Source organism: Dermatophagoides farinae, chromosome 1 (genome assembly GCF_024713945.1).
Source record: "Dermatophagoides farinae isolate YC_2012a chromosome 1, ASM2471394v1, whole genome shotgun sequence".
NCBI lineage: Eukaryota > Metazoa > Arthropoda > Arachnida > Sarcoptiformes > Pyroglyphidae > Dermatophagoides > Dermatophagoides farinae.
The window spans coordinates 1616190-1640090 of NC_134677.1; the positions used below are offsets into that span (position 1 = coordinate 1616190).

Genomic DNA, 23901 nt, shown 5'->3' on the forward strand with positions numbered 1-23901 from the left:
TTCAATCAAATAAAGTCAATGAAATTGAAATTGAATTTTTTTTCATTTCATCTGATCAAATGACTTCTTACTTACACTGTATAACACACACAAAATAAACAAACAAAATCACAAATAGCTGACCAACGCAAGCACATGATTGCAGGTGTAACGTATATAAAAAAATTTTTTGTTCTTTGAACAACAAACACACACAGTAAAATTTGTTTACTTTAAAAGGTAAGGTAATAATAATTACCCTATATATATACATATTTGAAACATTCCAATTGTGACTTGATTGATTGATTCGGCCATTGTTTACCACAACCAAAACACACACACAGGTCAATTATTATCATATCATATCAGTTTATTTATTTGATATTGACACCTGCATTTTTATTTCTATGCACAGAAAAAAAATTCATTTTTCGAATGCGAATCAAACAAACCAGAAAAAAAATAAATTTTGACACCGGAAAAAATAATATGGAATATCTAACGACATCTATGGATTCATATTGGAAACAGGATTCATCAGATCATCATCATCATATCATTTATGTACAGTTCATGGATTTATTCGGCGAAATTAAACATGTATAAATATAGGCGGAGCCTATATCAAAATTTGTGTGTGTGTGTGTGTGTGTGTGTGTGATATTTTGGAGACAAAAACAAAAAATTATTTTTTCTATTTCCAAAATGTGTGTGTGTGTGTGATGTGTATGTCTCTGCTGTGTGTGTGATACTGATGAAATTTTTTTTTTTTTTTACGAGAAAAAAAAAGAAAAACAAAACAAAAAAATTCTTATTATCCAATGCGTTTATTTTCCCCCCTATGGCTTGAATCATTTTGAAACAATTTTTTTTTTCTAAAGCATTTTTTTTCTCTCCAATATACAAGTGAATGAATGAATAGAATTTCTTGCAATTTAATCGAGATCAATAGTAGTGTAAATAATTCGATTTTTTCATTCAAAAAAAAGGTGATACATTAAATTTTTCTTTATTTATCAATGAGAAACAAAACAAAACAAAAAAAATGAAAATCACATTCATCATCGAGAATGACAAAGAAAAGAGAAAATAGTGTTGACATTTCTTTTTTCTCATTTCGAAAATTGAATTTTCACTTTTTTTTCTGTTTTTTGTTTTGTTTTTGGTTCTAATGGTTAGATTTTTTTTCCGATTAGTGCCAACCAGCTCAAATTTTTTTTTTTTTGCTTCTCATCTATCTATGTGTGTGTGTGTGTGTGTTTGATACTCCCATATTTCATTTTTGTGCTCATCAATCATTAATAATCGATATCGATATTTTTTTTTCTCCATTCCTATTTAGAATCAATTTAATCAAACCAGATGCAAATATTAAAAACGGGTGAGGATAATCTAGTCGATGATCGATTAATTGAAAATGAATCGACATCGACAGCTGAAAATATTGACAATACACATCATCATCATCCTAATGACAATAATCGTAATGATGATGATGATGATTCATCTACAATGGAATGTGAAACCGAACAGCAACAACAACAACAACAACAACAACCACCACCACAGCAAATAAATGAATGTGAAATTAGATCCAAAAAAAATAGTGATGATATTGAAGATAATACAAATCAAAAAGCCATTAAAACAACTGTTCAAAATGAAATGAACATTCATTCTAGTCATCAGCAATCATCATCAAATCAAATCAATAATGATGATGATGAAATAATAATATTGGATCAACAATGTAAACCATCAAATGGTCATCATCAATCTATTGTGAATAATGAAAATAATGGTGATCCATCGATGACGATGATGATGAATACAAATGATAATAATACGGTGGATGAAAATTCTGCTTCTGATGTTGTATACAAAACATTTCCTGAAGATCTTTTGATTAGAATTGAAAAATTTTGCCACATGACATGGACATTACCATTATCGATTGTGCCGTATCAAAAATTTGAACAATTATTGGATATAGTAATAAATTTATTACAAACAAATTCATATGAAATGGAATCAAACTGTTTTCATTTCATCGATGAAACGATTCTAATTTTTTATAAGAAATTTTTTCAAGATAATTCCAATTTATTTATGAATCAATCTGTAAGTCTGATTTTTTTTTGTTTTGTTTTGATATGAAGTAATTGATTAATTTAACATTTATTCACGTCACACGCGTGTTAGCAGGGATTACCAGTGGTAACCATTCATTTTAAATTGATACGATTGATCATCTTGTGCCTGAATAGACCGAATACAAATAATCTTAAACAATTTGAATTGTTATCACAAATATTCACGCCGTCCAACCGGTATGTAATATGATGGTTTCGGATTTGTTTTCTTTAAATTATTGTTTTTAATTTTTTTTTCTTCATTTGTCAAAAAACAAGAATCTCATTTTTTGATTGTGATGAAAATATTCTTAATCATTATGGTTCAATCATTCAACAGCGACCAATATATACAACAACAAATGATGAACAACGTGCACGAAATTCATTATTGATTGCATTAATTAATTATTTTGGCCAAAATGATGGTTTCGATTTTTTATCTATCTATTTTAGTGATAATCAATTATCGTCTACATTGATTTTTATCTATCTAACGCCATTTGAAAATTGTTTAGAATTTTTATCCAAACAAATATTGGAATCATATTTCATTCCAATCATACAGCTGGTGGCTAATTTTTTTAATAATTTATCTGTTGAAAATTTTAAAAATGAGCTCAAATCATCAACTCAAATTGATGATATAATTGGATCTATTGTGAAAAAATGTAGAAATTTTGCCATAAAATTATCGAGACCAGCGATGGCAAAATCATTTGAATTTTTACGGCTAAAATTCACTCTACGTACATTACAATTATCATCATTCAGTGGAAAAATGAATGCATTGAATGAATTGAACAAGATTATCTCACATTACAATTATTGTGAAGAGAAAACAACCAACAACTATACATTGATTAATCAAACGAATGATTCATCATCTATTGAATTATTGGCTACGTCAGATGAAACGGCACAATGGCTATACGATAATAATGTTGTCGAAATTATATTAAATGATTGTCTTCATCATACACAATATGTGGAAAAATTGGACAATATATTTCGATTTCTATTGAAAGAAAATCGTCTAACACTTGATTGTTTGGATCGTATTTGGAATTCACAACTTGGAAAACATGAAATAATTGTTAAAAATATTCATGAATTAATTGCCAAACTTGCATGGCATTTTTCTCCTAATCAACTTGATCATCTATTTGTTTGTTTTCAATCCAGTTGGTCTACGGCAACAAAAAAAGAACGTGAAAAATTATTACAACTAATGCGACGATTAGCTGAAGATGATAAATATGGTTCAATGGCAAATAAAATGTTATCATTATTATGGAATATTGCCTATAATCATGATGAAATCGATATAGAAATTGTTGATCAAGCTATTGGTGCTCATTTGAAAATACTTGATTATAGTAAAACATTTGAAAAAGATAGTCAACGATTCTATTGGATCGAACGATGTGTGAATGAGATTGGCGATTCAAATCATGGAAACAATGTGATTACTGCAATGAAACATATACGAGAAATTCTTTTACTTTGTCCGGAACATTGTTCAAAACAATATTATGCTAGCTGTGAAATTCAACAACAACAACAACAACGTATTAAACGTGAAACACGACATTATATTATTACGAAAATGAATAGTGAATTGGAATTGATGTCCATGTTGGTTCGAAATCTGTCCAATTATATGAAATGGATGCGTTCGAAAAAATCTGAACTTAATGAATTAGATGCGAATATTGCACTAGATGGTAGACGAATTTCTCATCGTCAAGAATTACATGAACGTTTAGGATTTTTACGTTTCATCATTCAAGAAGGAACATGTTTATTATCTAAAGAAATGGCTACTGAATTATGGAATTGTTTAGCAATACAAGCAATATTTCCTACTGATCGTCAAATTTGTTTTCAATGGTTTTCATTATTAATGGAATTTGATTTCTATCTTGATGATGATTATTCACATGTTTTTTTGGGCTTTTTACATGCAAGTTTAGCAAAATTTGATCCATCATTAATCGATATATATGGTGTTGAATGTTTTGAAAAATTTTTCAAAATAATCAATTGTAATCAAGAAAAGCTCATTTATCATAATTCTTCATATCTAACAAATGATGTTGATCTAATTGGCCTGGATTATTTATGGAAATTAATATTGTTTGGATCGGATGAAGCGGCTTGTAATAAAGCAATTAATTTACTTAAAGAATTTTTTACAAATTTTGGACCTAAATTGATTGAATCACGTTTAGAATTACATCAAGATTTTATTAACATATGTTTTGATCAACTAAAATGTAGTTATGATACTGTTACAGTGATTGGTCATGATGAAAATGAACCAAAAATAAATGTTGAATCAACAAAAATGATACGACTATTATCGGTACTATGTGAATATATAAGAAAAGGTGATAATGATTATTATGGCAATAAACGTTTAATATTACCAATGTCACAATGTTTTCGTGGTAAATCAGTGGAATTAGTCATCAAGATCATGACACAGGCATATAATCGTAATATTGATGAATTGATATTGCAAACACATACGAACGAATCAATTTTATTTGTACGAGAAAAAATTCTGGAAAAGTAAGTTTTTTTTGACATAGATTTTTATAAAAATTTCCATTTTGACTAACTCTATTTTCCATATACCAACATAGAATCAATATGAGTAATGAAAATGTTGAAATTGAAATGTATGAATCAGTAGAAAAATTTGATCTATCTAAATTCAAAAAAGTGGCCGAACTTACAACGGAAAAACGATTTGTAAGTGTTTTAAATATCAAAAAAAACATAGTGATATGTAATGGTGAATTTCACTTTTGTTTACAATCTACGAATAGTGTTTTTCCGTACGAGTCATGCAACAAGCAAACACAATAAATTGGACATCTGATATGGAATTTTCGAATAAATTTGAAAAACTTATGCAGCCAGAAACTGTCGATCCATTACTTGAACGTTCATTGCCCGGAGTGGTGAGAAAATTGAAAAAAAAAAATTTATTTTTTCATAATTTTCATTTTATTTTCAATTATTTTATAGATAATGTCCGAAAATTGTCGATATGTAAATTTTCTATTCAATGTATCCGATTTAGCAATGTCATTGAAACATGATCAATTACGGGAAAAATGTTTGGAAATTTTACAATCAATGCCACCAGATAAATTCTATATGAATATGATTATCGATACATTTCTTGATCCAAATCAGATTAATGGTGGTGAAAATGTACTTGAATGTTTTGAACGTGAACTATTATCATCGCCAACAAAAACTGTTTACATGTTGGAAATTATATTTGCCTTGATACTACCATTTGATGATAATTTTTATAAAGAATCGGCTCGTTTTCAAAAATCATTCATTGAATGTGGTTATTGTTTACGTATTTTGAATTTTATTCATGATGAAAAATTTCGAAATACAATGGATAATTATTGTCTAATGTAAGTAATGTGTATTTTTATGTGTTGTAACATGTGAACGAAAAAAAAATCCTTTTAATCGATTTTGTTTGTTTCTTCACATACAGTCGAGCTATGCATCTAATCCTGAAGATAAGCAAATTTACATTGTTGACATTTTGTTTTCTCAATGAATACTCACATGGATTGCACGATACATTGCGTGATATTCTTCGTCATTGTCATGAAGATTTTGTATTGAAAAATGCAGCCAGTAGTACGGCACAGATTCTACATAAAGAATCACCTTTATCAAAACAATTTCTGCCCCAAAATGTACATATTAATTCATTATTACGAATCGCTTGGCTAATGGCCACTGGTGATCAACGGATAAATATTGATTATCAAAAGAATCTTGATGAATTACATGAATATTTTATCAAAAGTTATTCAGATGAAAATTTTAATAGTAGTGATTATAAATCCGATGAAATGTTTGATGTTTGTCAACATGCATTGGAAACCATAACATTAATGTTGATATTAGCACCACAATATTCGAATTTTCTATCAAAATCGGCCAATATGCAAAAATTTTTCATTGATCTTCTTTTAATCACATCGAACAAAACCATACGAAAGACAATGGCAGATCAATTTTCATTCATCACAATGATCAATTTGTCCACCCATTCGAATGTTGCATCATCCATTTTGGAGTTGATTTTCAATTATTTACAAAAATATTTGCTCAAATTTCATCAAACATCTGGTCAATTTTTTCGATTTTGTTGTCAATTATTGGAGATTTGTGCCACTATTTCGGTCGATATACAATATCCAATCATCAATAGATATGTTGATTATGAATATAACTTACTAAGATGTCCTAAGGTGAGTAATTTTTTTCATAAAATTTTTTTTGAAATTTTCTTGAAAATTTTCTTTTGAAAAATATTTTTTATTTTCAATAATTTTGTTTCCATTTTCAGGAAAATTTTTTTATTAATGGTCAATGTCAGGAAACATTGTTGGAAGGAAATTTATGCATCACTAAAGTATTGGTCTCCAAATTTCTTTCACACGAATCAAAATGTAAAATTGGACTAGGTGACCAAGATGAACGTGGTTTAGTCCATATTTTGCTTGATCAATATTTATTTACTGCCTCAAAATCTTTGTGCCTTTTTCGACAAAATTCTGATGTTTTTATTGCTGATATCTATCCGGTTTGTCCCGGTACACAATCATTGATCGCAGCTTATGAATTATTGGCTGCATTCTGTGATGGCTGTCTAGAGAATTTGGAATTTATTTGCCAAAATTTAGAATCATATATGAATACGATGGTCATTTCATCATGGGATTATTTTCCCAACATTGCTATACGTCCGGAAAATGGTTTTGTTGGCCTGAAAAATGCTGGTGCCACTTGCTATATGAATTCAGTTTTGCAACAAGTTTGTATTGTTTTTTCTTTTTTTGGATTTTTAATTTTAATTTACTTTCATTTTTTTCAGCTTTTTATGATTCCAGAAGTTCGTAATGGAATATTATCTGTGATAATCGATTCTCCATACAATTTTTATGATAATAATAATAATGATTTGGATAATTTTTTTATCACCCCACTTAACAATATGGAAAATAATATAAATTCATCAAGCCAAGAAGTGGATGTAAAAGCCTATAATATTGAAATTTTTCAACAAATACAAATCATATTTGGTCATTTATTGCTAAGTCAAGTGCAATATTATGTACCGAAAGGATTCTGGGAACATTTCAAGTAAGTTCATTTATAAAATTTCAATTTTGTATAATCCTTTACTATTGAAACATTATTAGATTGTTTGGCGGTAAAATACATTTAAAAGAACAACAAGATGCATTAGAATTTTTCAACGGTTTATTCGATATACTTGATGAAGCACTTAAAGGCCTGAATCAACCGCCTATCATGACGTCTATATTCGGTGGATCATTTTCTGATCAAAAAGTTTGCAAAGATTGTCCACATAGGTATGTGAAAGTGGTTAATTGATTCATTCGATTTGAATGCATGTGCATTTGTGTTTTTGCATTTCAGGTATTTTCGTGAAGAACCATTTACAACATTGAATGTTGATGTCAGAAATCATCACACATTGAATGATTCATTGGAACAATATGTTCGTGGTGATCTTTTGGAAGGCGACAATGCCTATAAATGTGAAAAATGTGATCGTAAAGTGAATACTGTTAAACGTTTATGTATAAAACGTTTGCCAAAAATTTTGGTTATTCAATTGAAAAGATTTGGCTATGATTTTGATCGTGATGTATCGATAAAATTTAATGATTATTTTGAATTTCCACGCTATTTGGATATGGAACCATATACGGTCAATGGATTAGCCCGTAAAGAAGGTGAAATTATTGAAGAAAATTTAATTAATGATGAATATAATGATATAACGGAATATGAATTGAATGGTATCGTTGTACATAGTGGTCAGGCAAGTGGTGGCCATTATTATTCATTCATTCTACATGAAACACCAAATGATGGCCAAAAGAAATGGTATAGATTTGATGATACAGATGTAAGTGAATGTAAATTGGATCAAGATGAAGAGATGCGTAATCAATGTTTTGGTGGTGAATATATGAACGATTATTATGATCAATTATTGAAGAAAACATTACAACGTGTACAGAAACGTTGGTGGAATGCATTCATATTAGTTTATCGAAAAGTTGATCAAAAACCGAAATCATATCAACGGCCAACAATACCGTTGGCAATAAAAAAAAATGTTCAACATCAGAATACCTTGTTTATTCATCAACGAACATTGTTTAGTGAAGAATTTTATCATTTCATAAAAATATTGATCGATTGTAATGGAAAAAATTTGAATTTTTCAAATATTCCACCGGAAAAATTGAATCGAATTATTATGGAAACATTGAATATGGCTGCCAAATTTTTGATTAGATTCGGTTTTAAGGCAAAAAAATCATTACGATTCAATGCAAATGATTGGAATGATTCATTGATACCATATCTACAACACGATTCTTCCATACGATCCTGGTTTATCGCCAATCATTTGATGAACAATGCAAATAAATTGCTTTGTGATTTTCTTTTACAATGTCCATCGATTGATGTTCGTAATGCATTTGGTAAACTTGTCATGTTTTTAATACGCTATTCCATAATGGATCAACAACAAGATGCCACAGAATCAAATGTCATCAATCCATTTGTCAGTGAAATAATGTCAATATTGGTATCATTCATACAAAAAGATGTACCGGATTGTTCACGACAATCATCACAATATTTCACATTATTCCATTCATATGCATTGTTAGGCATTGATCAACGACGACATTTATTAATGTTATCTGTACCATCATTGTTCATGACATTTGCTATTGAACGAAATTTTTCAATGTCAAAAAATAATCAAACTGTCGATAATCGATTATATCAAGTGGTCAGCTATTTAGTTCGTAGTTGTGATCCAACATCGGTGATCATTCCACAATTACCTGAATCTTATCAACCAATATTGAATCCATTTATGTGTGATCAAAATAATGATGATCAATATATAATGCCTATGCCACGGGATATAATTGAAAAATTGTACTTGAAAAAATCCTATTTACGACAAATCATTATGGAAGCCATTTCATTGGATGAAAATGATGCATTGATCAAATTTTGTTGCTGGGAAAATCAACCATTTTCATTATATACATTGGAAGAATTATTTTCACAATTAAGTAATACTTATACTACATATGAATTGGAACCTTATTTTCAATCATTACGTGATATTCTCATGATGGAAGATTCTTTCCAGCATTTTAGGATTCATGTAGCCATTCTTGGTAATCATACTGGTAAGTGATGTTTTATTTTTTTCAATCAAATTGATATATATGTTTTATTTTCAATAATAGGAGAACGATCTGTTGCATACTATGAGAATAACCATACAAAATGTTTACTAAAAATGTTGACAACACATTCGATACATTTTGAGAAAAAAGTCTATCAATGTCTTGAATTATTATCATACGTATTGAAACATTCGAATCGAGCTGTCAGTATTGTCAATGAAGATCCTATCAAAACTGAATGGTTCGAAGTGGTTAAAAAATTAAAAATGGAAACAAAAAATAAAACGTTTAATTATAATACCAATAATGATTATAATAATCTACAATGGCCATCATTATCAACGACATCATCATCGCCATCATTGAATATGGATACTAAAAAATTATTGAACGAAGTTGAATCATATTTTCATATGAATGAATCATTGGATGAACAACAACAACCACCAACAACACAGGAGGAAGTAAACATCATTGAAAATTCTGAAAAGGTTGTTGAAATTCAACAATCGGAAAAAGAAAATGTTGTCATTGATGAGAATCCTTTATCGGATCAAATAGAAAATATGGATATATCGTCCGGATGATCTCAAATTTTTTTGTTGTTGTTGTTCTTGTTGTTGTTTTGATATGGTAAATGGATAAAAAAAAAATTTCATCTTTTTTTTTCTTTGGCTTAAATCTATCGAACTTTATCTTTCACTTCTTATTCATTCACATACATTCATTGCCTCAATCTGTTTTTGTCTGTTTCACATTTACAAATCTGTTAATTTATAATATCGTTGAACAAATTAAAAAGATTCGGCGATCGGTATAGATATGGAACCATTCACCGAAATAACGTTGATTTAATTAATAAATGTATTTTTTTTCTAATTTTATGATTTTTTACCAAAAAAAAAACCCCACCCGTTCCATTGACACACACACACACACAGAGATATATTTTTTCCGATTCACAAAGAAAGATAATTTTCTATTAATGTTTATGAAATTATATCAAATCTGATGGTGATAATGATGATGATGATGATGATGTTTAATTGCCTTTTGTTTTTTTCCCCGTTAAATTTATGTAAATTGTGAAATTGTGAATTAAAAATTTTGTGATTTTTTCCTAATTTATACACAATCAAAATATATTATTTACTACGTGCAATGTATAAACTAGATATATGATGAGTTTGCCTTATGATCATTAAACCTAGCGCCGGTCCGCGAAGAATTAATTCTCTTGGATTAAATATAACACCATGAGAATTCTGCTGTTATCTAATTCTCCATCCAAATGGATGATGCGAATATCATCACGTTATTTTAGTTCAATAGAATTGCCTAAATTTTATGCTACACCTATTTTCTATGTTAATTCGGGTAATTTATGATTAATTTTTGTGAAATTTCTTATTGATTCTTTTTTGTTGAAAATAAATTTTTTAGTACCTCATATTGGTCATCTTTACACGACAATCTATGCAGATGCATTACATCGATTCACTCGATTATGTCATCCTGATGCGGTTACAATTTTTTCCACTGGAACCGATGAACATGGTCTTAAGGTAATGGATGAGCAAATTTTTGCTTTAAAAAATTTAAAATCAAAAAAAATGAAATTTCAAGTTTATTCGGTCTTTGTACAGATACAAAAATCAGCTCAATCAAAAAACACTGATCTTTCAACATATTGTGATCAAGTATCGGCAAAATTTCGTCAATTATTCGATGATGCCAGTACATCACATACACATTTTATCCGTACTACGGATAATCAGCATAAAAAATCTGTGACAAATTTATGGAATATACTCGTGGAAAAAGGATTTATTTACAAATCCAAATATTGTGGTTACTATTCCATAAATGATGAAGCATTCGTACCGGATAATCTTATAAGAACAAATTCTGCTGGAGAAAAGATATCTATAGAAACTGGACATAAACTTGAATGGTATGAAGAAGAGAATTATGTTTTTCGTTTATCACAACTACAAGATCAAGTTATCGATTGGATCGATAATCGATTGATAATGAAACCACAGAATTTTCATACAGCACTTAAAGCTGATATAAGAAATATTAAAAATTTCAAGGATGTTTCCGTGTCAAGATCTAAATCACGTTTATGTTGGGGTATCGAAGTTCCGAATGATAATAGTCAATTAATTTATGTTTGGTTCGATGCATTAACCAATTATCTAACGGTGGCTGGCTATCCAAATCATGATCTTACCGTATGGCCACCTTGTCATGTGATTGGTAAAGATATCATCAAATTTCATTGTATATATTGGCCAGCATTTTTGATTGCTGCTGGATTACAGCCACCGAATCTAGTTTATTGTCATTCACATTGGCTTTATGATCGACAAAAAATGTCAAAAAGTTTAGGCAATGTTGTCGATCCTTTTGATTGTATCGAACGATTTACAGCTGATGGAATACGTTATTTTCTTCTGAAAGAAGGAACACCACATTCAGATTCAAGTATGAATTTATTTATTTATTTATTCATTTCATTGAAAATTTATTCGCTTTTCTTATCTAATCTAATGTGATTATATTCTTTTATCGAACCTTTTCAATTTAGATTTCAATATAGATGCAGTGAAAACATGTTTAAATGCCGAATTGGCCGATACATTTGGTAACCTGTTGAATAGATGTACATCGAACAAATTAAATCCACAACAATATTATCCTCAAAATATTTCATTGAATGAAATGAATGAAATTCTGCCCGAAAGTATGGAAACAATTGATTATATACAAAATCTATCAAAACAATGTTATCAAGCTTATTCGGATGGAAATTTTCATATCGGTATTGCACATGTGATGACAGGTCTTCGACTTGTAAATAGTTTATTCAACATTATTCGTCCATGGGAATTTGCCAAAAATTCTTAATAATGAAATTAATCAAAAACGTCTCGAATGTTTATTGTTTCTATCATTAGAATCCATACGTATAGCAGCAATTTTATTGAAACCAATCATACCCAATATATCGACATCAATATTTCGTAAACTAAACATTCAGCCAGAATTCTGTTTATGGAAATCAGCTGAAATGAATGTGACGCAACATGAGCTGTATAGTCATCATCAACAACTGCATGTAAATAGAATTTCAACAGAAAAATTGATAATTTTCTCTAAACTCATTTAAATTATAAATTGACTTGTTGACTTTCGACATCTTGTTTTTTTTATCTCATTATTATCAATGTGTATACTATGAAGCTCATTAAAATGAATGAATGATGATAATATTTTTGCAGTTGATGATAAAAATTGTGCTTTCAAATATATTCGATTGACGTATAAACTTGTGCGTGTAATTTGTGCAAATGCACATTTGTACCTCACATCATCATCATCAAACAAGTTCTACATTACTAAAAAGATGTGTGTTTTTGAACATATATCTTTATTAATAATCTATAGTCAATGTTGATTATAGAAACTTGAAGAAAATCACCATCATCATCATCATCATCATCATTCAGATTCGCTTCATTTATTGCCACTTATAATTGCCACCAATCATGTTGATCATGGTTCTATCCATATTAATATTAGTTCAATGTTGCTTGTGGTATGAATGTTTATGCTATATTCATGTATTGAAAACAAGAAAAAAAATCGAAGCATTTTTCATTTAATAAAATTTTTGATAGCCAACAAATATTAATCAATCGATTGATGATTTAATCAATAATAATAATAACAAAATATCGGGAACCGATACCAAATTGAAAATTTAAAAAAAAACAATGTTTCTATCTAATACTCGTCATTTTTTAAATTATTCCATTCACATAGTAAGATTTTTTTTTGATTTTATCAAAAATTAATACTATTGATTAATTTAATTTTTTTCCGTGACTTCAGAATACAAAAAGATTAATATTTTCACGAAAATTTTCTACCAAATCATTATATTTTGCTGATGAATTTGATTCAAATGAAGAGGTAGGCATTTAGTTTATATATCTATATCATTTCTACTAAATTATTTTTAATTATTAGCGATTCAATAAAGTTTTGATTGCCAATCGTGGTGAAATAGCATGTCGTGTAATTCGAACATGTAAATCGATGGGTATTAAAACTGTTGCCATTTACAGTGAAATCGATTCCCGGACACTTCATGTTCAACATGCAGATGAAGCTTATTGTGTTGGACCAGCACCTTCTTCACAAAGTTATCTAAATGTTGATGCTATATTAGATGTGATTAAAAAAAGTGGCACTGAAGCTGTCCATCCTGGTTATGGTTTCTTATCGGAAAATACAGATTTTGCCAAAAAATTAGACGATATGGGCATCGTGTTTGTCGGTCCTAATTCACATTCTGTACATGCAATGGGTGATAAAATTGAAAGTAAATTGATTGCTAATAAAGCCAAAGTGAATACAATACCCGGTTTTGAAGGCATTATCAAAGATGCTGAACATTGTGTTCAATTAGCACGTGAAATCGGTTATCCGGTAATGATAAAAGCTTCAGCTGGTGGTGGCGGTAAAGGTATGCGAATGGCCTATAATGATCAAGAAGCATATGAAGGATTTCGTTTTTCAAAGAATGAAGCAATTTCCAGTTTCAATGATGATCGATTATTGATCGAAAAATTTATCGAAGAACCTAGACATATCGAAATACAAGTTTTATGTGATAAACATGGAAATGGAATCCATTTGAACGAACGTGAATGTTCGATTCAACGTAGAAATCAGAAAGTAATTGAAGAAGCACCAAGTACTTTTCTGGATCCATCTCTACGAAAAGCAATGGGCGAACAAGCAATAGCATTGGCCAAAAATGTTGGATATGATTCAGCCGGAACGGTAGAATTTCTTGTTGATAAGAATAAACATTTTTACTTTCTCGAAATGAATACTCGTCTACAAGTCGAACATCCTATTACTGAATATACTTGTGGTATTGATATTGTACATCAAATGTTACGTGTAGCTAAAGGACATAAACTAAAACATACACAAAAGGATATCGAATTACGTGGTTGGGCATTCGAATCACGTGTTTATGCGGAAAATCCATATAAAAATTTTGGTCTACCATCAATCGGTCGATTAACACGTTATCGTGAACCAACATTCATCGAAAATGTTCGATGTGATAGTGGTGTAACCGAAGGAAGCGATATTAATATCTATTATGATCCATTAATCTGTAAACTAATAACATATGGAAAAGATCGTAATGAAGCATTAGCAACAATGGCCAAATCATTGGATAATTATGTTATACGTGGCTTAACGCACAATATTCCATTATTACGCGATATAATTACTGAACCAAATTTTGTTGATGGTCATATTGATACAAAATATTTACCACGAATCTATCCAGATGGATTCAAAGGTAATCATATGAATAGTGAAAGTATAAATTCATTGGTAGCAATTGCTGCATCAATGTTTCTACGAAAATATTATCGTTCCAAACATTATGTTGAAAATGATACCATTCCATTGGATGAAGAATCAATTAAAAAACATACATTATATGTTGATCTAAGTGAAAATCTGAATATTGCCGATCAACAAGTAATGAAAACAGATATTGAATTTAATGAAAATTCTAATCAATTTAAAATTAATATTGGCGAAGAATTTATCGCAGAACTTCCATCAAACTTTTCACTTGCATCATTAACATTGGATTTTAAGATTAATGAAAAAATTTACACTGTACAATTGATTTCCTTTGGTCACGATGGATATTGCCAAATTCAATTTGAAGGAACAATTGTAAGTGATTTTTATTTTGGTGCAAAAATTTTATTTTATTTTATTTTTTTTTTTACTTTTCTCATTCAATTTCAAACAGTTCAACATTCGAGTTTTGAATGAAAAATCCTATAAATATTTGCAAATGATTCCACCTAAACCAAAGATTGATGCTAGTAAGATTATTAAATCACCAATGCCTGGTGTTGTTAAATCGATTGCCGTACAGATTGATGATATGGTAAGTCGATTAAAATTTATATATAATATATGTACATCTTGTTTGAATTGAATTCATTTTTTTTATTAATTGATCATTAATTACTAATAAATATATAGGTAAATGAAGGCCAAGAACTGTGTGTAATCGAAGCAATGAAAATGCAAAACAGTATGATTGCTGAATCAAGCGGTAAAGTTTGCAAAATTAATTGCAAAATTGGTGACACTGTTGAAGGGGAACAAATTTTATTACAATTGGAATAGAATCAGAGGGGCAACCAAAAGAAAATAAAAGAAGATATAAAATGTTTTGCATAAAAATTTTTGATTTTTTTTAATTACTTTTTTTCAAAAAAAAAAAAAATTTATTTGTTATTGTTTATTTTTTGCATGAATAGAAAAACAAACAAAAAGAGAGAAATCTTGATAAATAAATAAAAAAAAATTCATTTTCTCTTCAAACTGATCGATGAAGGTTAAGTGTTAATTCAATATTGATCTTTTTTTTCGCAAGTACTTATGAACATTTTTTTTTTTGAAAAAATCCGAAAAACAAATATTGGCCTGTTTATGTATTTATATGTATTTTTGGGTAAACAACAGTGACGATTTTGTTCCGGTAAACATCATCATCATCATCGTCATCATAATCGTAAACAGCCAGCCACATTCAAGGTAACCATATATACTATAATTGTATGTTTTTTTTCTCACTTATATAATGATGATAAAGAATTGTGGATTCATGCGCAGCAAAGAATATTCTTGTTTCTTTTGTTGTTATTGTTCTACATTGATATTGTATTGAATATGACGGAGTTAATCTATTACATTGATGATGATTTTGATGATGATGATGATCTATATACATATTATTCTATGATAATGTCAATACTGGATTCTTTTTTTTACAATTGTGAGTATTTTTTTTTTTTTCTTATTCTTTTTCTGTGTTTGTACATGTGCATTCAACGTCAATTCCACATATCCGACATTTTACATTAGAGTATTCGATTTCATTTTATTCATCATTAAAAGATTCTCAAAAATTAGTTCAGGTGTTATAATTAATTAATTAATCGTGTTTGTGTGTGTGTGTCTGTGTGTTAAAAGAATATTATTTCATAATGTCTTGAAGAATTTTCATTACTTGCAGTTGGCATTATATTTTTTTTTTTTCGTTTGTTTATTTTGATTAGTAGCCAAAGGGCTTACAATTTTAGTCAATTTTAGTTTTGTTTAGGTTTTTTTTAGTACTTAGTGTATTATAAACATTAATCATTTGTAGCCAAATATAATGAATTGATCTGGTGCCAATGTCAATTCGTTTTTTTTTCATACGAAATTCGTGATGATAATGATGATGATATAATGTCGATATTTTTTTTTATTTTTAATATTTTGAATCGTTTTACATTTTTTTTTTTATATTGCCAACTTTGTTTTGTCACATATGAATGAAGACAATAGGTTGATGATTCTCACATTGTTATAAGAAAACAAAAAACCAGAATATTTCAATCACAATTCACACACACACACATAAACAAACAAAAAAAAAACACGTGACGTATTTTACTTTTGCTATGACAAACAAAAAATGAATTTAAATTTTGAATTGAAATGTGATGATGTGAAATTATTGCCAACATTTCTTTGAAAACATTCACATAAATTAATGTGTGCGTTCGTGTTCTCTCTGTGTGTTCACTATTTTATTCTTGTGTTTGAAATTCTCAATTCTGAAAATAAACTTCATGCAAATGTAAAAACAAAAAACAAAAACAAAATCAAAAACAATTTCCTAACCACTGTGTGTGTGCTGATGAATATTTGTCAAACTAAATTATGATTATGATGATGATGATGATGATCACAACGTTTTTATAGTTTCACTGCATCAAACCATCATCTATCATCATCGTCGTCATATTTTTTTCGCTGTTGCTAAGAACATTTCTTTCGATTCTCATAATAATAACATTAATAATAATGGGCTGGAAACATATATGAATGAAATTTAACTTTTTCAGGTTTCAGTTCAACTCAGTTTTTTTTATCAGTGATTGAGAATCTTTGATCATCATTTTTTCAGAGGAAAGAGTTTTTTTTGTTGTTGTTTCAAATCTCGATTATGAACGCAATGAGTTAAACTATCGAACGAAAATAATTAACAAAGAAGACTAATTTAAGTTAAAAAATGGCTAATAATAATGATCGATCATCATCATCATCATCGGCACGTCGATCATATCCACCATGTCCGGATGGTGGCTGGGGTTGGATGGTCGTATTTGGATCATTCATGATACACGTTATTGCTGATGGTATCATCTACAGTTTTGGTCTATTCTATTATGAATTGGCCAAACATTTTGGTGAAAGTAAAACAGCCACATCGATGGTTGTTTCCATTATGAATGGAACGACGTATTGTATTGGTAATTTTTTTTTTTTTTGTTACAATTGAAATTACAAAAATTCAAATTTTTTTTTTTCAATAATTCAAATAGGACCGATTGCTAGTGCATTAACTATCAGATTTGGTTGTCGTGCTGTAACAATTGCTGGCTCAATATTTGCCAGTTTGGGATTCTTTCTCAGTACATTTGCTCCGAACATATTCACACTTTATGGTACGATCGGCATCTGTGCTGGTGTTGGTTTTGGCCTAATGTAAGATTTAAAAGAATGGTTTTTTTCTTTAAAAACAAAAATCTATTCTTTACTCTCAAAAAAAAACAAATGCTTTTTTCGGCTTAGGTATTTACCGGCAATTGTAATGTAAGTATTGATTGTATAGTTATTGTATTATGCGTCAAAAATTGAAAAAAAAAACATTTAATTCCGATATAAATAGTGTCACATCATATTTCGAGAAAAGACGTGCATTTGCCACTGGAATTGCTGTTTGTGGTTCTGGAATCGGTACAGCCATAATGAGTCCATTGATTGAATATATTATCAATTTATATGGATGGAAAGGAGCAATGTTAGTGATATCTGCATTACTTATTAATTGTGGAATTTTTGGTGCAATGTTTAAACCGGTGCCATCGATTAAGATCGAAATCACAACGGATGCCAACCATCATAATATAAATAATGATGATGAAAATCCAATCGAATTAAAAGAATCGACAAAATCAATGTTAGTTTGTATGGAAAATCCAAAAGATTCATCCATACAAAGTTCAGTGGAAATTCATTTGAATCAAGAAGAATCAATAAACGGAGAACAGTGTGATGATGTCATCAAACAACGTTCACATTCATTCACACCTGGATTTTTATATCGAGAAGATTCTTTCTACAGTGGAAGTCTAATGAACATACATAAATCTGAACAAAAATTAAGCACCATTCATCATCAACAACAACGGATGGATAAAATAAAACGAAAATCCGATAGTGATTGTTGTCTGTTTAAAAAATTAAATTTTCCCGATGAAATCAAAGAAAATCTATCCGAAATGATTGATCTAAGTTTGATGAGAAATCAAGTATTTCTCATATTCTCCATATCTAATTTTCTAACAGCTATTGGCTATCATATACCGTTTATATTTCTGAAAGATTGGATCGTTGATAATCGAATAGGATCGCCGCAAGAAACAGGTTTTTTCACATCGATTATTGGCCTTTTTAGTACTATTAGCCGTTTGGTTTTTGGTTATATTTCCGATCATTCATTTGTTAATCGTCTTTGGTTGTATACATTTTCCGTTACACTTTGTGGATTAATTATTATTTCAAATACCCTTGCAACAACGTATAAATTATTAGCCATTTTTTGTGCATTTTTTGGCATTACTTGCGGTATGTGATGAATGATGATAAACTTTTTATTCGAATTTTTCATTTTATCATTCGAAAAAAATACCCATAGGTACCTATGTAAGCCTCACCTCGGTCGTATTAGTTGATTTATTAAGTTTGGAAAAATTGACCAACGCATTTGGATTGATACTTTTATTTCAAGGAGTGGCCTCTATTCTGGGACCATTATTCATCGGTAAGTTTGTTTTTCGTCATAAATTAATTGTTGTAATCTATTGATTAATTGATTATTTTTTTTTTTAATCGATAAAAACAAGGATTCATCTATGATCTTTCTGGAGCTTATGATACTGGCTTTCATGTAATCGGTAAGTGATATTGAATATGAAAAAAAAATCAACACTGAAACCACTAATCAAAATTTCAAATTTTTTTTTCCAAAAAAAAGGATCATTAGTCACATTCAGTGGATTAATGTTGATATTGATACCGATTTGTAATAATTTTAAATCGATGAAAAAATTATTTTTATATTAATTTGGTGTGATAATTTGCAAAAAAAAAACAAAACAGAAAAAAAATCTCATTATTTCAATCAACCATCGTTCAATGATGATGATAATAAACACAAAATATTAATGTTGTAAAATTTTACAATTTTATCACTATTATTATCCCGATTCTCATGTATTAGTTGTTTTTTTTCGTTTTTTCAATAAATTTGATTTATTTTTAATTTTTTTTTCTGCATTCAAATTCATTTTTGTCGTCAATTTTTTAAATTTTAAATTTTTTTTTGACTGGGTCATTCACATAGAAGATGATAGCACGATTTTCAAATCAGCTGTCGTTTTTTGCCCTTTTCAAAGCAAAACAAAAAAATCATTTTAAAAATGATTCGTTCAATTTTCCAAAATCAACTACGTTCAATTCATACAAGTCGATTATTATGGAAAGCTGAAGATAAACGGATTATGTTAAAATCAATGCCGAAAAAAGATGAAGGTGCACATGGTGAACGTTCGATAGAAGTGGAAACAACTGGATTTAATCGTATTTGTGAATTTCCTGCTGTTGATACACCAGAACGATTGTTCGATAATATTCCGTTCAAATTATTGCCCATCATACATATTAAATCAACCAAGAATAATACATTGTTTCAGCTAACCACTCATGATGGTACGCCAATTACCGGTAGAGCTTGTGGTAGTGAAGGTTTTAAAAACTGTCGTAAAGGTACAAATATTGCTGCCCAAGTAACGGGAACATCATTTGGAAAAATTATTCTAAAAATGGGATATAAAACCTGTCGTGTATGTATCAATGGTCTTGGTCCTGGTCGTATGTCATCATTCAAAGGACTACAATTGGCCGGTATTGATATTGTTTCCATAACCGATTCAACATACATTGTTGATTATCCGAAAGCCAGACCACCGGCAGCAAGAAGTTTATAAATTTTGAATTTAAAAGCAAAATTTTATTTTGTTTAATTAATTAATTAATTTGTCAATGTAATTACATCATTATCGTTAATAAATTTTCTCTTTGCGAGTATTTTGTCTAATTTGTTTAGTATCAAAGAATCACATTGTTTATCATGGTCATTTTTATGATATTTGCGTAAAACTTTTTTCTGCAATTTCAATTTCGACATTGATCCTTTTTTGCCAAGAATATCGATTACAATTTTTTTTAATTCTGATTTTTTAATTTCCATATTGCCATTCATAGATTCATACTGATTTGAGGTTTGATCATGTTGTTTTTGTTGCTCGTTGACAGTTGAAACAATTTGATCATCTTTTTTTGGTTTTTCTTGATCACCATTTGAATGGTCATTTCGTGTTGAGCCATTAGAATTTTTGGAATTTTGATTTTTAATTGCCTCTTCAAAAATACTCCATATTTTATCGATCAAATTATCATTTCGAATTCGGAAAGAATTTCGAATGAAATTGAAAAATTTTGCCTTTTTCCTGGGAATATTCTCATATTTTAACAATGAATTCAGAATGGAATTGATTTCTTTGGGATAGGAATTTTGTTCAACTAAAGATTTAATTTTCTACATTGAATTGAAAAAAACAAAAATATTAAATTATCGATCGATCGGATATCAGAAGTGCAAAAAAAAATTTATAACATACCGTAATCCATTCATTTTGTTTATTTTTTCCTTTATATTCTTGTTGTTTACTATTTGGTCCACCATATTTTTGATCTTCGCTTATACATTCATTATGAGAATTGTAATTATTCAAACTAAAAATGAATGATAAATAAATACATTTGGAATTACAAATGTTTTCGAATATTAATGAATATATAATAATAAATACCGTTTACCTAAAATCTTTAAAACAATCCATACAAGTAATAGTGATGGTGTTACATATTCGAAAATGTTGATCTACTTTATTCTTCTTCAAAGAATCACCACATTGATTACATGTAAAGAATACCATTGTTGAAGGTTTTGTTCTCTTCTTTCGCGGTATAAATGATTGAAAATTATTTTGAAATCAAAGAAAAAAAACGACAACAAATCACGTGGCCACACGTGTTCTGCATTTAATATGATGAAAGTTCTTGTGTGACTGCAGCTGCAGTGTGCAGTGTGTGCAGTGAAATACAATCTTCTATTTGTGTGTGAAGATAGTAATACATTAGCAAACTACGTGATATGATGAGAAAAAAAAATACACATCAATCATTGTTGATTGTTAATATTGGTGGATACATAGAAAACACACTAAAAATCTTTTTTTTTGTGTTTGTTTGTTTGTTTGATGTTGCCAATATTTTATTTACGACCTTGATTATCAACAACAACAACAACAACACCGACGACGACGAAAAGAAAAATTCGAATTTCATATATTTCCATATTTTTTTCCGTTTAAAGACTAAAATAATTTACGTGAAAAAAATGAGACTAGCCAGATTTACGGAATTTGGTAAGAAAATCATCTGTGTTGGACTAAATTATAAATTACATGTTAAAGAGATGAAAAATTCGTTACCAACCACACCGATCGTATTTTTAAAACCTCGTATGTTTAAAATTATTTATTTTTGTATTGATAATCTGACATCGTGTCAATTTGTGCATACCGAAAATAGCAACCGCTTATGTGATCAATGAAGGTTCGATTAGGATACCGAAAAATTGTCAAGAACTTCATCATGAAGTTGAATTGGGCGTTGTTATCGGACGTAAAGGATCATCTGTCAATGAGAATGAAGCTGAAGATTTAATTGGTGGTTATGTGATAGCCTTAGATATGACGGCAAGAGATTTACAATCAAAAGCAAAAAGTTCAGGTAAACCATGGTCAATAGCAAAAGGATTCGATACTAGTTGTCCGGTAGGAAATTTCATACCAAAAGAAGCACTTCCAAATGCAAATTCATTGGATATATGGTGTAAAGTGAATGGCCAATTAAAACAGAAAGGAAACACTTCCGATATGATTTTTACAATACCTCATCTTATCAGCTATATTAGTCAATATTTTACATTGGAAATTGGTGATCTTATTCTAACCGGCACACCCGATGGTGTTGGTCCAGTCAATAGTAATGACATTATCGAAATAGGTATTGGTGATATATCAAAAGCTTCATTCAAAATTGAATGAATGAAATGAATAATTTTATTTGAATATATTAAAAAAATTGATCAAATAAATCAAATCTGTGAAGCATTCTGAATCAACTGTTTAACTATATTTGAATCACAAATTTTCCATTCAAATTCCGAATCATTAGCTTTTCCCATACTGATCGATTTATTACGATAAATCATTTTCGAATGACAAACAATCGATGCTGAACAATGATATTCTTGGACATTTGTTGTCTTCAATATTGTAGCCAAATTGTTGGGATTAATTCCAGAACCGGGCATAATAATAATACGTCCATTGGCTAATTTAACTAATTTTTGAATCACTTCTAAACCTTTTTCAGCTGTCGATGCTTGGCCACTAGTCAATATTCGTTTGAATCCTAAACCAATGACATCTTCCAATGATTGTTCCATGTTTACAGTCATATCGAATGCTAGTGATTAGGATTGATTGAATTTTTGATTACATCATGGCCAAAATACCATATCATATGAATCTTACCTCTATGAAATGTACATGGAAGTGGTTTAGCTTTGTCTAAATTTTTGTCAACAAAAGAAAATGTTCATTCAAAAAAAAAAAACATTAAATCAATTAGAATTATTACCCAACAGGAAACGATTTGCATCAATGTCGACAGTACCATCCGATCGAAGACAACCAAATACAAATCCATCAGCTCCATTATTTTTCAAACATTCAATATCATTGGCCATAATTTTCAATTCTTCCGGTGAATAATGGAAATCACCACCACGTGGACGTATCATTGGAAATACAATTAATTCTTTGGTAATTGATTGTTTTATGTATTTAAAAAAACCAAAACTTGGTGTCAATCCTCCTTCTTTCAATGATGAACATAATTCAATTCGACGGGCACCACCTTTTACAGCTTGTTCAATTGATTCAAAATTATCAACACAAATTTCAATAATATTTGGTGCCATGGTCAATCAAATAATAGAATGTGCTACAATATAACTGGAATGAGCAACAGAAGATATTTGCACATACACACACACACGTCATTCAAACAAAATTATTTTGAAAAAATTTAACTTAGAAACCAAGGTA

General features: G+C 29.2%; 8 protein-coding genes across 9 annotated transcripts; 6 read left to right on the forward strand and 2 right to left on the reverse strand.

Annotated features, from left to right (window-relative positions):
* Window positions 1-740: 740 nt before the first annotated feature.
* On the forward strand, window positions 741-10546 carry faf (ubiquitin carboxyl-terminal hydrolase-like faf). Its single transcript, XM_047055013.2, has 13 exons — window positions 741-971; window positions 1325-2103; window positions 2185-2312; window positions 2394-4691; window positions 4766-4874; window positions 4952-5086; window positions 5154-5560; window positions 5647-6415; window positions 6514-6981; window positions 7042-7310; window positions 7370-7543; window positions 7611-9421; window positions 9482-10546. The coding sequence occupies exons 2-13, from the start codon at window positions 1345-1347 to the stop codon at window positions 10006-10008; spliced, it is 7854 nt and encodes a 2617-aa protein (XP_046910969.2). The 5' UTR covers window positions 741-971; window positions 1325-1344; the 3' UTR covers window positions 10009-10546.
* Window positions 10547-10604: 58 nt separating this feature from the next.
* MetRS-m (Methionyl-tRNA synthetase, mitochondrial) lies at window positions 10605-12697 on the forward strand. Its single transcript, XM_047055014.2, is given in 5 exon segments — window positions 10605-10798; window positions 10865-10986; window positions 11068-11911; window positions 12015-12316; window positions 12318-12697. Coding segments are annotated over 5 exon segments (1668 nt in total). The 5' UTR covers window positions 10605-10677; the 3' UTR covers window positions 12597-12697.
* A 76-nt stretch (window positions 12698-12773) lies between these two features.
* LOC124492190 (propionyl-CoA carboxylase alpha chain, mitochondrial-like) lies at window positions 12774-15868 on the forward strand. The gene is made up of 5 exons (XM_047055015.2): window positions 12774-13251; window positions 13322-13402; window positions 13460-15205; window positions 15285-15425; window positions 15524-15868. Exons 1-5 carry the CDS (start codon window positions 13204-13206, stop codon window positions 15668-15670), a joined length of 2163 nt encoding a protein of 720 aa, XP_046910971.2. The 5' UTR covers window positions 12774-13203; the 3' UTR covers window positions 15671-15868.
* A 65-nt stretch (window positions 15869-15933) lies between these two features.
* Mct1 (Monocarboxylate transporter 1) lies at window positions 15934-19917 on the forward strand. 2 transcript variants are annotated; one of them, XM_075733727.1, is made up of 8 exons: window positions 15934-16464; window positions 16870-17847; window positions 17920-18082; window positions 18170-18190; window positions 18267-19225; window positions 19296-19421; window positions 19504-19554; window positions 19635-19917. In XM_075733727.1, exons 2-8 carry the CDS (start codon window positions 17607-17609, stop codon window positions 19721-19723), a joined length of 1650 nt encoding a protein of 549 aa, XP_075589842.1. In that variant the 5' UTR covers window positions 15934-16464; window positions 16870-17606; the 3' UTR covers window positions 19724-19917. The 2 variants fall into 2 exon arrangements, with proteins under 2 accessions (XP_075589842.1, XP_046910981.2); XM_047055025.2 differs by having other exon boundaries at window positions 15934-17847.
* A 104-nt stretch (window positions 19918-20021) lies between these two features.
* mRpS11 (mitochondrial ribosomal protein S11) lies at window positions 20022-20746 on the forward strand. The gene has a single exon (XM_047055051.2). It carries the CDS (start codon window positions 20080-20082, stop codon window positions 20644-20646), a length of 567 nt encoding a protein of 188 aa, XP_046911007.1. The 5' UTR covers window positions 20022-20079; the 3' UTR covers window positions 20647-20746.
* LOC124492205 (cell growth-regulating nucleolar protein) lies at window positions 20077-21771 on the reverse strand. The gene is made up of 3 exons (XM_047055039.2): window positions 21539-21771; window positions 21340-21454; window positions 20077-21257 (listed from the first exon to the last, which is right to left on the reverse strand). Exons 1-3 carry the CDS (start codon window positions 21655-21657, stop codon window positions 20691-20693), a joined length of 801 nt encoding a protein of 266 aa, XP_046910995.2. The 5' UTR covers window positions 21658-21771; the 3' UTR covers window positions 20077-20690.
* A 124-nt stretch (window positions 21772-21895) lies between these two features.
* On the forward strand, window positions 21896-22906 carry LOC124492209 (oxaloacetate tautomerase FAHD1, mitochondrial). Its single transcript, XM_047055044.2, has 2 exons — window positions 21896-22245; window positions 22316-22906. Exons 1-2 carry the CDS (start codon window positions 22122-22124, stop codon window positions 22831-22833), a joined length of 642 nt encoding a protein of 213 aa, XP_046911000.1. The 5' UTR covers window positions 21896-22121; the 3' UTR covers window positions 22834-22906.
* LOC124492207 (copper homeostasis protein cutC homolog) lies at window positions 22796-23897 on the reverse strand. Its single transcript, XM_047055041.2, has 3 exons — window positions 23432-23897; window positions 23326-23361; window positions 22796-23257 (listed from the first exon to the last, which is right to left on the reverse strand). Exons 1-3 carry the CDS (start codon window positions 23772-23774, stop codon window positions 22884-22886), a joined length of 753 nt encoding a protein of 250 aa, XP_046910997.2. The 5' UTR covers window positions 23775-23897; the 3' UTR covers window positions 22796-22883.
* Between the last annotated feature and the right edge of the window lie 4 nt (window positions 23898-23901).

Bases quoted from the DNA above. Each gene is read 5' to 3' on its own strand.
- LOC124492205 (XM_047055039.2), bottom strand. From the start codon at position 21,657: ATGGTATTCTTTACATGTAATCAATGTGGTGATTCTTTGAAGAAGAAT. The intron at 21,455-21,538 runs GTAAACGGTATT...ATTCATTTTTAG, and splicing joins GATTGTTTTAAAGATTTTAG to TTTGAATAATTACAATTCTC. The intron at 21,258-21,339 runs GTATGTTATAAA...AATTCAATGTAG, and splicing joins AACAAAATGAATGGATTACG to AAAATTAAATCTTTAGTTGA.
- mRpS11 (XM_047055051.2), top strand. From the start codon at position 20,080: ATGATTCGTTCAATTTTCCAAAATCAACTACGTTCAATTCATACAAGT.
- Mct1 (XM_047055025.2), top strand. From the start codon at position 17,607: ATGGCTAATAATAATGATCGATCATCATCATCATCATCGGCACGTCGA. The intron at 18,083-18,169 runs GTAAGATTTAAA...TTTTCGGCTTAG, and splicing joins GGTGTTGGTTTTGGCCTAAT to GTATTTACCGGCAATTGTAA. The intron at 18,191-18,266 runs GTAAGTATTGAT...CGATATAAATAG, and splicing joins TATTTACCGGCAATTGTAAT to TGTCACATCATATTTCGAGA.
- LOC124492207 (XM_047055041.2), bottom strand. From the start codon at position 23,774: ATGGCACCAAATATTATTGAAATTTGTGTTGATAATTTTGAATCAATT. The intron at 23,362-23,431 runs GTAATAATTCTA...ACAAAAATTTAG, and splicing joins TGCAAATCGTTTCCTGTTGG to ACAAAGCTAAACCACTTCCA. The intron at 23,258-23,325 runs GTAAGATTCATA...CCTAATCACTAG, and splicing joins TCCATGTACATTTCATAGAG to CATTCGATATGACTGTAAAC.
- faf (XM_047055013.2), top strand. From the start codon at position 1,345: ATGCAAATATTAAAAACGGGTGAGGATAATCTAGTCGATGATCGATTA. The intron at 5,087-5,153 runs GTGAGAAAATTG...ATTATTTTATAG, and splicing joins AACGTTCATTGCCCGGAGTG to ATAATGTCCGAAAATTGTCG. The intron at 7,311-7,369 runs GTAAGTTCATTT...AAACATTATTAG, and splicing joins GGATTCTGGGAACATTTCAA to ATTGTTTGGCGGTAAAATAC.
- LOC124492209 (XM_047055044.2), top strand. From the start codon at position 22,122: ATGAGACTAGCCAGATTTACGGAATTTGGTAAGAAAATCATCTGTGTT. The intron at 22,246-22,315 runs GTATGTTTAAAA...TACCGAAAATAG, and splicing joins GATCGTATTTTTAAAACCTC to CAACCGCTTATGTGATCAAT.
- LOC124492190 (XM_047055015.2), top strand. From the start codon at position 13,204: ATGTTTCTATCTAATACTCGTCATTTTTTAAATTATTCCATTCACATA. The intron at 15,206-15,284 runs GTAAGTGATTTT...AATTTCAAACAG, and splicing joins TTCAATTTGAAGGAACAATT to TTCAACATTCGAGTTTTGAA. The intron at 15,426-15,523 runs GTAAGTCGATTA...ATAAATATATAG, and splicing joins CCGTACAGATTGATGATATG to GTAAATGAAGGCCAAGAACT.